A 15,247-nucleotide genomic window follows, 5' to 3' on the forward strand; every position below is an offset into this window, starting at 1 on the left:
AATCACATTACATTTCTTCTATTATTTTTTGTTGTTTTTTTTTAAATATCGGCCATTTTTTTTACATACACCTCTCATATATATCATTTTGTCATCTCTTTATGATTATATTATACGGTAATTAGAAATTGACATGACGGCAACGTGCAGATAGCTTCTTAAAACCAATCGGCCAAAGCAGTTGTAGCTGATTGTGATTAGATTTCCAGTGAAATGCACAGGTCCACGCTTTCATCTTTTGAGACAAGAGGAGATCTCACGACCGAGGAATAGTTGCTAGTCATTACTGAGGTTTAACATCGCAGAAGCAATCATCTTCGATATGGGTCCAAATCAAATCGAGTTCCCACAACTGATATTCCACAGAGAACTGTTATCGGTGCCACTGGCTGTAGACAGGACAGACCAGTCTTGTACCACGAGTTACGTCTGTTGTTGCATCACAGGTATTTTGAGAGACGTCTGTCCAGTCGTAGCCGCATCACCATCTTCCATGTCACCAAGAACTGATGCACATCAAAGAATTGTTGTGCTCGTTATCCTTTTGCTATAACAAATCTCTTCTAGCCATTTTTACCATCAACTATTGTACTCTGTTTCTCACAGTTTTTAAGTGCTGAGTTTAATTTACATACTGTACGCATAATTTGGTATTATTTAAGATGCAAGAAATATTCGTTAGCTTTTATTTCTAATCATCCCCTATGTTATAGAGATTTATCTTAGCTACATGTGCTGACATCTTCCCGCTGCACAGTATTTTGAAGAAATTAGGCCTTTTATCCCTAACTGCGCGATGAGGTTATTCTGTAGATACAGCGTATATTATTTCGAATTAACAGTTCGGTCAAATGGAACATGAACGTAATTCTTGTATGATATACACCATGTTTCAAAAAGAATAACCTGATTTTGAACGGTAATAATTACGGAACATGGGACGTGTCGCCAAGGAAATGAGTGATATTTGAGTGGACGTGACCTAGAGTTTCAGAAAATCGCCGTGAGATGTCAGTCAATTCGTCTTCTCAGTTCACAGTCAGTCAGAAGTAAGATGGCGTCCGCTCAACACAAGGAGTTTTGTGTGCTGCAGCTTGCAAAGACTGAGTCAGTGATTTCGGTCCAGCGTGGTTTTCGTCGACGTTTTCGCACTGAACCGCGTGCACCCAAAATCATTCGTCGTTGGTATCGCCAAGAGACAGGATGCTTGTGCAAATGTTGGAGCCCAGGTCGGCCTCGCACTTCCGATGAAATGGTAGAAACAGTGGTGCTGCTGCTGGTGGACATAAAGAGCATTTGTAATAGCATAGCTAAAACTTGAAGATTTTGTGAGTATTTTGCAATTTATCCCATTTTTGTAGTGTTTTTATCAATACATAAGGACTTTTAAATTCAGGTCATTCTTTTCGAAACACCCTGTATATATACTATAGTTACTACTAACTTTACAGGAAATGGGTTTTGTTGGAATTGGTGCTTTCATAGATTATTTTCATATGCAACTCTATCCATCACGACTCTGGAGCTCACTAAAGAAATAATAAACACTTCTGACCAGAGTATATACACTTGTTTATTAAAAACTAAATTCCAGTGTAACAGTTTTAACAACGTAACGTTGTCTTCATCAGACACTAACTGCTGTGTCTGATGAAGCGTTAGCATCAGCAGTTAGTGTCTGATGAAGACAACGTTACGTTGTTAAAACTGTTACACTGGAATTTAGTTTTTAATAAACAAGTGTATATACTCTGGTCAGAAGTGTTTATTATTTCATTATTTTCATGTTGTTACTCAGCAGCTTGTCAGTTAAGTTCAACATCGTAAGTCTGATCAGTTTCATCAATGGAAAGAATCTATTGAACACGATTTTTCCTTCCTGTTAAATTCCTTAAGATTCCTATGTGGCATCATATTACAGTAATCCTGCGCATACAGATATCTCGTAAAATCTTATGGACAGTTTGTAAAGGTCATCACCTATCTTCCTCTAAACATGCGGAGATAAAAGCACGAACAGCATTAGTACGAAGTCACATGGCGACTTGGGTGAGGGATAATAGATAGATCTCTCTCTCTCTCTTGACGCGAAACATACTCGTTCTCATTCATACATCATCAAAATTTACAGCAATTACCAATGTGCATGAACTAAAAATATAATAGGTGTACAATCAGAGAATAGTCACATTTCTATCAACATTTGGTTTTCATTACTATCTATTGCACATGATATTATTATTTTGCATTTCATGATCAACTAACTTATAAAGGGGTTTTATGTTTTGACGTAATGTTTTCTTTATGAAAGTACACAGATAAAAGCCATGCTATCCTTAAAAAATTTCTGTCTTTTGTGGCTTGTGACTAGCTCTGACATATCGTTTCACATTCAACCATACATAAATCTACCATTGTTATAGAAAATGGAAATCAAATTGGTCTTTTAAGTTTTCTGGAGCATGGTAACAAAACAGGCTCTGTGGGGAACAAAGTTATTTTAAAACTAAGAATCCCTACACCCAACCAAGTTAGGGATTTGTATGACTCCTCACATTTGTTTGAGCTCCCTCCTGGGTATATGATTAACATACGCACCTTAAGCACACGAGAGCTGGTGAGAGCACACGTGGTTCGGACCCAATGTTAAGCCACTGGTCCAAGGCTCATACAAATTCGGTGCTAAAAGAAACGTTACTAACGATCTCATAACTTTCATGAAATTTATTGGATCAAAAGATACAATATATTTCAGGCAAAAATTTTCTTGTATGCCTTATATCTAGAGTACATCATACACTTTAGCCAAACCTAAACTATCACTTAACTAACTCAGTATGATGTCCTTATTCCGTGTATATATATATATATATATATATATATATATATATATATATATATATATATATATATATTAAAAAAAACGAAAACTCGATTTAGGGGCCTTCAAAAATTTTGAGACCTTTGATCCAAAAAAAAAAATTCACTCGATCAAAAATTTTCTTGTACGCCTTATATCTGTGGAATTACATATAGTGTAGCTAAACCCAAACTATTACCTAACAGTATGATGTGTTTATTTCGTAGGGGGGGGGGGGACTCGATTTAGGGGCCGTTCAGAAATTTTGTGACCCCCTGATCTAAAAACTAATTATTGGCCAAGATCGCAATCTTTTGATGCATATTTGAGTCATTCCGAAAAATTCTTGTTTTGAAATACTTCTGGAACTTATTTTCGATTCTTCAATATACTAGTTATCTATATATATATTTATATATATATTCGTATTAGCTTATATTGCTGGCAGGTAACTAGAAAGGCTTTCGGCTTCGACCACAGCCATGCAACATTTCATGAAATGCCCATCTTGGCTTTGTCCAAATATCCTCGTAAGATCAAACTTTCGTACTGTGAAAATGTCGCGAAATTGATTATTAATTTAACATTAACACAAACACCAAAATCACACATGGTCGTTAATGGTTGTCAAACTAAGGCATGAGATATAAGAAAAGACATTTTGCACTATAATATTTTATCTTTTTGCTTCATTTATCAATACAAACTGATTTTTTTTAAAAAAAAATGGAACAGGTCAACACAACGTTAAAAAATTTAACAACACATTTTAAATTTAATCCACAAAAACGTCACTGTTTTTTATTCCCTTTTTTGTGACAGCTTGGAAATCACTATAAAAAAAATGGGTATGTTATTTCCAATCTCCCATCTTCTTACACAGGAGAAGATAATTACAAAACATAGAAAAACCTTATACTTCTCCAACGTTGACATCAGTTACTTGAAAAATAAATTACATTTCGAATTACTCGAAAAATCACAGATTTAAGTCACGCACAAACACACCATATACATAGATGCCTCTTATAGGTACGAAAATGTATAAAAATTAAGCTTTCAAATGTAGCATATTTTAAACTATTACGAACGATTGTACGTCTAAGTGTACAAACATAAATACATTTTTAGAGTACAATCAGCAACATTTGTACGGGATTGGTAATGACACCGATTTAAATATCAATAAAATTTGCACACGGAAGCCCGCTTCCGCTCTTGCGGAATTATGTTAGCTTGGGTTTGTCTAGGACTCTCAACTAAAATTGGATAATAATTATCTTAACTAATGCTGCTGATAGCACAGACTTGGAAAAGCATATTCATTACGTCAAACGTAAATTAATCTACAGGCTGAACACACTAAACCTTAGCGAGGAAACAGAAAAGCATAAATAAAATAAATGTTTGTCTTTCTGCGCATCTTGGAAAGGATTCGCATCATAGGTCATCCACAGATAATGACTCTTTTATCTGCATAATCATCACTGCAAATCATCATCATCAAATAGGTCTCCAAAATCTGCAATTAAAAGACGAAAACAAATTTTATTAAATAGAACACACAAGCACATAAATTACATTATTAAATCTCTGCTACTTGTACAGGCTGTTAAAAAAGGACTATCGGAAAGTAAAGTCTTATATTTCTCTTTTCTTTGCAGGTAATGTTAAAAGCATCAAACTTCACACAACCATAGAAAGTGTCAGAATTTCAGCCCTGCATGTCAAAAGAATAACCTGGAATTCTCAAGGTCAGCCAATAGATGGCGTCATGAAATTTTTGAGCAGCGGGTTTTGATCGTCCAACACTACGTCCTAATGCAACAACAGACCGCAAACAGTTTGCTGAGCATTCGGAAACCGACAGCCAATCTTTGGCCCCCACGATCTCCCGACATAACCCCTATGGACTTCTTCCTATGGGGCTATGTCAAAGATAAGAGTCTATGTCACACGAAGCCATGGACTCGATCGCACCGGAAATGCTACACAACAAATGACGTGAGATTGAATATCGATTGGACATTCTGAGAGCTACTAACGGAGCCCATACAGAAGTGCATCTATAGACAAAACTGTCTGAGTTGCTCTTCAAGATGCCGCAAACCGTTATTCTCTGGCACTAACAGTTTCCATGCAGTTAATATTAGTAATCAGGAAGATTTAATGTAGATACCCTGTATTTTTCACGTGACCACATAGACGTAGAGTATATTGTACAAAAATATTAAAATTGTGTTTGTGTTGTAGTATAATTATTAATTACAATAATTTTCATTCCACCAATTTTCCACCAAAAGCGGTGTTTCTTTTCTACCCACCAATTTAGTATTCCTCCTCCCCCCTAAAAAAAAGAAAATTCTAGCCACGGTTATAAGCTAGCGAAAGAAAACAAAAATCAATTTTAAATGAGATGGAAATTTTCAGTATAACGTCCCACGGATATCCCCATTTTAGGCTAGGGAAGACGATGATTAAAGCAAGTGAATTATGGAAGAATTAATGGAATGAAAATGTAGGTGGAAACGGAAGTATCCCGAGAAAATCTGCGGGTTGTCCACCACAAACTTGCTTGGCCGTGGATCGAACCAGGGACCCCACGCATCAGAGGTAAGCGCTCTACCACTGAGCTACCGTGCCCTCAGTGTGATATACTGGAGCTAACAATGGGAACAGGAGAACGAATAACTACTAACGAACAGGGCTTAAGGAAAATTTCTTCTCGCCATTAGAAAAATAGGAACAATTTCATTCAGCAGAGAGACCAAAGTCAGATACGTTATGACAGAGGTTTAGTAGATTTTTTATGTTTCTGTACTAGACAGCTGCCCCATCACTGAAATAAATGAAGTTTTTGACCGATAACAAAAAAAACCTTGTTCAAATGGTTTTTGAACTGCATCTGAAATGTACACACGGCAATAGTGCTGTGTTGTAAATGATCACTTATAATACACACACTGTGGCTGAATGTTGTACCATGTAACATATAGTAATAGACACGCACACGCACACACACACACGCACACACATACACATAAAAATGTAAAGTGGCTTGAGAATTCAATTAACGATAACTTTGTATCTAATCTTGAATTACGAATGTGTAATTTTCTGTAAAATTAGTCAATACTATGCAATTCGTATCATCGAGGTTGACTTTACATTCCTTTAAATACGCACACTGTGAGCTTTTGACACATAGTGATGCTGTCTGAGGTCTAACAATTTATGTATGAGACTTTCAATGAATTCACTGGAACTCTAAACAAAGCTTGTTACGGTGGACCTGTCTGTACTCACCCAGTGCTTAACACTGACAGTTTCATCCATTTCAGTATTAATCATATAATCAATAACTTCTATATCATAGTAGCTAAGAACACACATTCATCAATCATACACTCGTGCCTACGTATATCACATGTCATCAGTTCTAACAAGTCTTGGAAATCAAAATTTAGATGTGGTCCTTCTAATATAAGCTTAACATTTTGATGATAAACACACACGCAAACTGTGTGTACCTGCGATGCAGCAAGGGCACACCAATTAGGTCTCAAGCCATAGAGTTTAGAGAAACATATTTGTATATTTGGACACATAATTTTGAAATGAATGTACAGTGCTTTCAAGTTACACAAAATCAATAGTTGTTGTCTGCTTTCTTTCACTCTCACTGAACTGCAGTCTTTTTTTCAATAAGGACATCATGTTCTTTGCAGAATGGATTAGCACAATTCTGTCTTACATCCACCATCACACTTTCTGAAAACGATTAGTTTCGTTACTGTTTGTTTAGTTTTGATACTGGTGACATACCTAATATAGAACACTTCATCTACTTCTTTCAGGTTAGATTCTGCAGGTACATACTCTTGGTCACTTTCTGGTTCCGTATTATCTACATCTGCACAAACAAATGTTGCTTTGTAGCACGTTGGACAAAGAGACTTGTTAGGAATAAGTTCCACCGGTCGTTTTATCTTCCTTTTCAGATGATCATACGTTATTTCCACATAGCCTTTTTTGCCCACTTTCTACCGACCTTTATAGTATTGAAGAGGATTGTAACACACTTGCTCAAAAAGATTATATTTGGAAAAAAACTTTTCTTCGTGATACGTACATACAGTCTGGATCTGTATTCCTCCTATTTTTAATTGAAAAGTTGTTGATTAGGCTCACTTAACTCATTGCAGTTAAAAGTCTACTCACTTTCCCATATGTATTCTTATGGCAGTTTTCTTGGACACACTTTCGGACAGAGCACTCCATTTTCATCTACCACACAGTTGTTCCTCACGGAGCACAACACTGAACTAAGGTCTTGCTACGAGCTAGTTTCAGCGATACACGTGTTCACATTTGCCAGATAGTGCTGTTTGATGCAAGTGCGTGCAGTGCGATGTCATGTTTAGACTTGCAATGATGTTTACTTTATTAGACTAATCACACACGCTTGTTGGGACTTGTTTACATTTCATGCTTTAACAATAATATGGTATTTTACGGTTCTAGTCATATTTAGTTCATTTTCAAATATTTTTGTGTGTTATAGCTGAAAGAAATACATGCCATTGCCCTGTATCTTGATATCATTTTATACACAACTTTCCAACGTAATAATTTGTATACCTACCAAAGATAAAACTCAGTTTTGTGTGTGTGTATTTTCGTATTTCCCCCACCAACGATATTCAAGTGCAATCATTGGTACAATTCTCTTTGTGTCCATATTTGATGCCTTATAAAATCACAACTATCCACTTCTGCACTCTAATTTCGTTCAGCTGTACACTGTATGGAGACAAATGAAGTCCATATAGGACATTTTGGGCTCAATTCTTTCCCAGAATTTATGGATTTTTTTTTTAAATGGTAATTTAGCTGATGCTAACTTGTGATTTTGTGGCATTATTTGGGGCACTTGGATGGTGATGGTGAAAATATTTCAGTAGCACTGCCTTAAAGGTCACTTCATAACGTTTCCAGTGGTGTTTGGCTCATATATGTACCCATTTTCATTTCTGAGATTGTGTTTCGCGTGGATCCTGTTTTTCTCATGATTTGCTACTCACCAGATTGGAAATATGGCCGCCGTGGGCATACGAAATGGAATATATTTCTAATCATACCATTGCATTTACGAATATCAAATGTACCATGCAAATTATCAGAATTTTTATAAATGGTCGTGCAACCAATTTGTGGTAAATCGTGCGATTTTCGATGGAATGAACCTTAAATGTATGGTCCAACTTCTTTAAATTAATAACAAAGAATTTAATTTTATTATGTTTTATCGGGATGTGATAAACTAAATGACGAGGAAACGTAACCTATTAATTTATAATTTGAGCAGCAACAACAGAAATCTTACCATTAAAAAACTCGCCGTGGACCAGCTTCCCGTTTGCCGCCAGATCCATCAAGATATCACCACTTCCACTGGACTGCAAACACAAAGAGGCAATAGCATGAGCAAACTTAATATGTAGCTAGAACAAAGGAATAACAGATTGAGCATACCAAAATTAAAACAATAAAAAAGTACGTAAAAGGATAGTCAGAGATACGTAACAGCTTTCAAATGATAACATTAACAACATAGATTGGAAACACTGCCTCAAATAGTTGCTAGGTGATATCAGGACTCATGAAGTTACTTTGTCATAGAACATATAATCGAATAGGGTCTGTTATGGCTACTGAAGGGAAGTTTCAAGGACAGTTTAACCGAAGCAATTCACCAGCAGATAATGACTCTGTGTATGACATGAAACTAAGGATGTCGGAGATTAGTACTACAGAGAAAACTACCGCTCGAGTACTGAATCCAGTTATTCAATCCACGAAAGTCGATTGTAAGACGCATCTGTGTTTATCAAAATGAATCAATTCCTGGACCTCAAGGTATTATACTTTAATTCCTACAAAATTCAGATGGTAGTGTCAAACTCAATATCAATCCACAGCAAAGAGTTTAAAGCTGTGGAACTATTCGAATTATTTCAGATCAATCTTTTTTCTTTTTTTCCAGTAGAACATTTTTATCTTAGTGATACAATCTCCACGCCGCAATTTCCTTAGTTCAAAGGTAACTGTTTGGTGTACTGTGTTCTCATCCTGCAAAAACTTGGTTTTACATTTTTGAAGAAAATGAAATCTTTAAGTTTTACGTCCCACGCTTATGCCGGCTAGGCTAAAGAAGATGGTGATGATGACAAATGAATGAAATGGTGGAATGAAGAAAGTGGGAGGAAACGGGAGAACCCGAGAAAACCCATTCACATGGTGTTTGTCCACCACAAAGCTCACTTGGCACAAACTGGGATCAAAACGACGACTCCATGCACCAGAGGTGAACGCTCTACCACAGAGCCACCGCAGCCCCTACATTTTTGAAGAATGATACTGGCAAGATACAGCAGCAATAACCAACCAACATTACGCAGACATGCTGAAATGCTTTCATGCCTGAAGATCAATGCTATCCTTACTTCAGAAAATATGTGGTTCCAGCAAGATGGAGTCACACCTGACATAACATGTGTACGCATGAACGCTCGGAGCAGGACCGTTTGGGCGTGGCCATTTGGGAGCAAAGCCGTATACCTGAATAGGTTAATCTCCTTAAATGGGTTTTAATGTATTTCTTAACTAGAACCAGGACGTCTACGCAATAAAAACCTTGAAAATAGGCACTAATATCACAAACAAGCAAATAACTGGACAACTTATATTTTTTTAAAAAAAATTAGAAAGGTGAAATTTGATCCAAATTTTCTTTAAAAAGCTACCTTTAAAAACACTAAATTTTCGTTGTTATAGTATGTCCTATGGTAAACAGTCACTGTAAGTCTCAGTTGCATTAAATGGTTGTTTAGTTGTTGTAAATTTTTGTATAACACGGAACGGGAAAACATGGGTCTAATTATTTTGTTTCTAGAATGATATATCTATCCTGATTTCAGGAAAATCGGACACCATGACTTGCAGAATTTGTTTTCAGCATGAATCGGTATTGGACTTAAATAAAATTTGTCGTAGGCATCCTGTGACACTCCAAAATATATTTTAGGTAATTTATGTGACATAGCTATCGTCTTCTCCGAACATTACTTCTGACTTTTTTCTGTGAGGATACATGAAGAATATCGTGTTTAGAACAAAATCAGCCGAATTTCACAACCTCAAACGCTGCTCAATTTTAGGATCGCAAACATTGTTTTAATGTCGTAATGGGCAACGCCAAGCAGCATCAAGCAAACTCGACAATGTGTACAACATAATGCCTACCATTTAAAAGACATCATTCTCAAAGTAGATAGAATAAAATCGACTGAGGGAGTAGATATAGGTCATTAATTTGCATATTAATGGTGTACCGTTAAAAGTTATTAAATAGTCATTCCACAGGTTTTCTTTTCTTTCTTTTTATTATTATTAATTACACCTACCATCCCAAATATTCTTCAAACCTGGTGAACATGTTTGCTTAAACTTTGACGACTACCACATAAACATTTCATATATATATGTTGCGCTGTTTCTATGTAGCAGGCATTACAAAATATAAATGTGGCACATGTCACAATTAGTTTTCGGCAATTCCTTGGATAAAAATCATTGTAGAATGTTAACTATTACACTTAGAAACGTTATTCTTGTGTCAGAATATCATTGACTAATACAGATTTTAAATTTTCTAATACTGTGTGGTATACTTTTTTATATTTTATAGTTTGTTTTTAGAATCATACATACGCTAAAGTTTAATCACAGATATTTTCTCATTTTAAGGAGTTGTTCTATATTGAAAAATTCCTCATACTTGTATTAGTTTCATAAATAACTTCGAAATGGAAGGACAATTTGAGTACAGTTTTCAATAAATTAAAAAGAATGTAATTTCCTGGAAATCCAGCCTTGAAACTCGGTGAAACTGTGCACGTTTCACCGTTACTCCCAAAATAAATTTAACCAAACGGAAAAAAAAAACTTTTGCGCTAACTGTACATTAAATACCTAGTGCTATAAGAAACAAGCACAAGAAATTAAACATGGTTTTAGAAAAATGCTCCAAATTGGACACTAGTATCTTCTGTAATACATATATGTATGTAAGTTTTAATCCTTTAGTGCACCTAAAATTCAGTTATATGTCAAACTAGCAAACGACCCACTCAATATTGCGGCCAATAGTTTTCGTTCCTCCTCCTGCATCTTTCATAAGGAATTCGAAGTTTCGCACGAAATTCGAATACCTCGTATGGGCACCTTAGTGAACCACCACGTGTTTAATTATTTTAAATGAGAAGTACAAATACCAAATTTCATATTAACCATATGGGTATTAGGAATTAGATTTCTGGGCTGTCGCCATCTAAGGCCATTTAGCCTGTCACGTATATGAGGGACGACGTCCCTCGGGGATCACACTATTAGAGGAAAGGGAAGGAAGGAAGCGGCCTGGGATCACTATCTTAGGTACTATCCCGGTATTTGCCTGATGTGAATGACTGAATCTCAGGAAAAACCTTACTCAAGATGGCTGGCCTGAAAAAGCTGTTACACTTTTTCGACTGAGTGCCCCCACCGGGAATCGAACCCGGGACCACTCGCACCAAAGGGGGAAAGTGTTAGCGATTACAGCACGCGGGGCCACTAACGATATGGAATTCCGAGATATAAATATCTTATTATAATAATTGCAATCCTTTCTACATAGAATTTCCGAAAATGTTGTATGGCGATAAATGTGGAAACCGGAAATAGCCGATTTTAACTACTACCGGTTTGAATAAAGAGTTAATGGAGAAGATGTAACCTTTACTTGGGAAAGTGAATCAACTGCAAAAAACTACCTTCAGACGCTGAATCGTTTGCAAAAAGCCGCTTCCCGATATTAATTACTGATTTCGTTTTATGGCTATCACCGTTGAAACCGGAAATGAATAATTTGAACCACTTCTGGTTTGATTAGAGTTAACGGAACCTATCTTTGGAACGCTGAATCGATTGCAGAAAACCCCATGTCGACACCTCTTATCGTTCTTTCTCTGATACCTGTCAACACAGGAACAAAACTGTATTATATGACTTTCGACACCTATGCATAATATAGTTTGGAAATTAATAAATTATAGAAAGAACTACAGCAAGAAGCACCATAATTTCTAACTGATTCCATTCCTGAAAAACTGGTTCTTGGGAACGTTTAAGGAATTAGTTCCTTAAGAATCGATTCATTGAATGAATTGCCTAAAGCAGAAACTTGCCGTTATACCAGGTCAGCATTTTAAAAAATGAAATAAAATATGTCAGTTTAATGTCTTACGATTATGCCCTTTAGGCTAAGGGACGTGAATGATGATGAAATTGGTAGAATGCGAATGTGGGAGTGCCCCAAGAAAACCCACCGACACGATGTTGTGCACCACAAGCTTACTCGGGCGGGGGGATCGGATTAGGGACTCCAAGCACCCGAGGTAAGTGCTCTGCCACTGAGCCACCGTGTTCCCATCAGATTATCATAATTAAAGTATCGCTGTTCAGAGAAGGATACGCAACCAATAGTTAGAATGCAACCGAACTTAATTGAAGTATATTTGGGAATGTACAGAGGCGACTGCTGTGGTACACAAAATTAGTTCTAATTCTTACCATCACAGGCAATTGTGGCGCTGACATCGCCAATTAAGTGCGGTGTAGAAGAGAAACGGCGCTACGGATGCTAAATGATAAAAAAAAAAAAAACACATAATACTTCCCCTGTGGTATTGATTAGTAGTGTTTTCAATAGGCTGTGATCTAGTGGTTAGCACGCATCTTATGGGTGGGGCTAGGCCTAGTTTGAGATCAATATCAGGGATACTAGTGTACTCTAAATTTCGCATAGCCAAACACTACACTACTTGCGTTTAGTAGCACTGATTCGTTGTCCAAGAGTGTTCTCACATGACTATATGGTTAGCTTACGTGCCTTCGGTGCAGGAGACCCGGGTTAGATGTCTAGTGAGAGCTCATGTGGTTCGGATCCCACACCAAGATGTAGGTCCACGTTTCATATAGCTTTGGTCTCTATCTCTGAAAAGGGCTCTACGCTCTAGTCCAACCAATTGTCGTCCAAGACCAGAGTTGGTGATAGGTTATCAATTATGCAGAAAACCATGGTGCTAACACTACCAAAACAGGACTTATTAGTACTATTGAACAAGAGGGCTGTTGCCACTCGTGAATAATGCCAGTAGTTTGAAAGAAAGAAAAAAAATGATAAAGTAGAGACCACAGGTTGAAACGTGTGTACAGTGTTTTCCTTGTGTAAGTGCGTTCATCCACAGTGTGCTGGTATTTGTACAATAAAGAGCTGCTTTCAGATTTTGATCTTTATATCTCCTTTTTCTTACCGTCACCCGTATAAAGCGTAGTAGTCTCTAAAGCACGGGGTATTAAAAGCACTGCTAATTCATGCTACAAGACCTAACGAGGTTTTTATTCCGTTAACTCTACTAGCCTTTCAACATCAAATTAATGACAAGAATAGTTTAGGTTAAATTAGATCTGATTTTGTTTACGTCTTTGCACATTGGTTTGGCGCGGCTGCACTTATCGGAACTTTGACCCTCGCAGGAGAGAGAATTATGGAATTTGTTACCGGCAACACTATACATAAATACTGTCGTTTTTCTTTCGTACGGGACTTAATTGGCCTTGTCGAGCATCATAATTTCCCCTGGGGATGAGAATTGGGTTTACCATGCCAACTGTTTCCACATGTTCCCAAATACACTCCTGCTAAGTGTGGTTGTATTCCATCCACTGGTCACGTCTCCAGTTCCATGAACAGCGATACTTTACATATAACTTGACATGTTCATATTCTATGTGTAACGGCGTAGTTACTAGGACACACGACAATCGGATCCTGTTATCTCTGATTATTATGCTAACTAATAATTTCGGTCATCTGATAAAACAATTACGGCGCAGTTTTACTATACGAATCCATAGATTGTAAAATGTACAGAAAGTTTGGGCGAGTCTTTAATTTGCTCATTTCATGTCGAGAACAGAATTCAACCAACCCCTGCGGGGCTTCTAACTCATTCCTACTACTACTACTTATACTATGGATTCATGTACTAAAACTGCACGATAATTACATTAGCGTTGCGGTAAGTAAACAATAGTTACAATCTACAGATCAACATTAGATCAAATATAAATAGTAGATGTATTCAGTATACACTAGTGAGAACACACAAGAAATACTCCACTGGTGTCACTTATTTGAGATAGCACCTCTCGGGTCCCAAAAAGACCCATATTGAACATGACTTTCTTTTAGGCTAACGGGACGAACAGTTAATACGATCGAAGAACCACGGAAGAACAGGTTAAATTAGAATGTGTGATAAGAACGGGAGAACCTCCTGGAAACCCAAGGATGCAATGTTGACCACCTTGTCCGGGGATTGAACCAAGGAAGCCACCGTATTAACATTTACAGCGCAGTTACCATTCCGCCAGAAACTCGTAACACCAACTGAAGTTTACACGTTTAAGAGAACGAAGAAATAAATAATAATAATAATAATATTCACCAACAAATCGGCAAAATCTCTATTATTCTCCTTGCACTACTATTGAATGGTGTGCATAACAAATCCCACATACATTCATAAACTTATGATTGAAATTCTTACCTCTTCGTATTCCATATTTGCATCTCCGGCTTCGGGAAACATTTCGTCTGTAACAAGGGGTTTCATTTTTCTCAACAGTTCGTATTTCCTCAAGATCGTATATTATCTTCAACTGCAATTCGATACAGCGCTGGAACCTTTTTGTTATTCTTATCACTAACGATGAGCATATGTTTATACTGAACCAGGATAGGATGTATTTTCTTAATCAAGTATTTGTGATGCAATTTCTGCGGCCCAATTCCGTGATGGTTTGCGTCAACGCAACTCAATCTGCACGTCAACACAAACTGCATTTTATGATTATAGGATTAGAGGTTATGATGCTATCTCATTTTATCTGGATACACTTATATTAATGAATAATAAATTTCTTTCAGCAAACAATGTTCTCTTCCTGCCTTAGGAGGTCTTTCTTAAGGGAAGAGGTGCATAAACTGATGCAGATTGACTTTAAGAGAGCTTAGTATAAATACAGCGTATGGACATATGGCATAAAAACTACAGTGCATAAAACACGAACTAATTTGAGAACACAAATCAAGTTTTGCTAATGGCCAATAAAAAGAACGAATGCTGTCTCAGTTGGGGCAGGGCTGCAGCAAGGTGGCTCGTGCAGGATGAGTTCGTACGGAGCAGAAACGTCAGCTACGGTAGATTTATGACTAACAAG

General features: G+C 36.9%; 1 protein-coding gene across 1 annotated transcript; it reads right to left on the bottom strand.

Annotated features, from left to right (window-relative positions):
- Positions 1–3,519: 3,519 nt before the first annotated feature.
- LOC145687981 (COP9 signalosome complex subunit 9-like) lies at positions 3,520–14,744 on the bottom strand. The gene is made up of 3 exons (XM_081761625.1): positions 14,575–14,744; positions 8,247–8,319; positions 3,520–4,382 (listed from the first exon to the last, which is right to left on the bottom strand). The coding sequence occupies exons 1-3, from the start codon at positions 14,638–14,640 to the stop codon at positions 4,345–4,347; spliced, it is 177 nt and encodes a 58-aa protein (XP_081617751.1). The 5' UTR covers positions 14,641–14,744; the 3' UTR covers positions 3,520–4,344.
- Positions 14,745–15,247: the final 503 nt, after the last annotated feature.

The sequence above is a fragment of the Thermobia domestica genome, chromosome 6 (assembly GCF_964235325.1).
Source record: "Thermobia domestica chromosome 6, izTheDome1.hap1.1, whole genome shotgun sequence".
NCBI lineage: Eukaryota > Metazoa > Arthropoda > Insecta > Zygentoma > Lepismatidae > Thermobia > Thermobia domestica.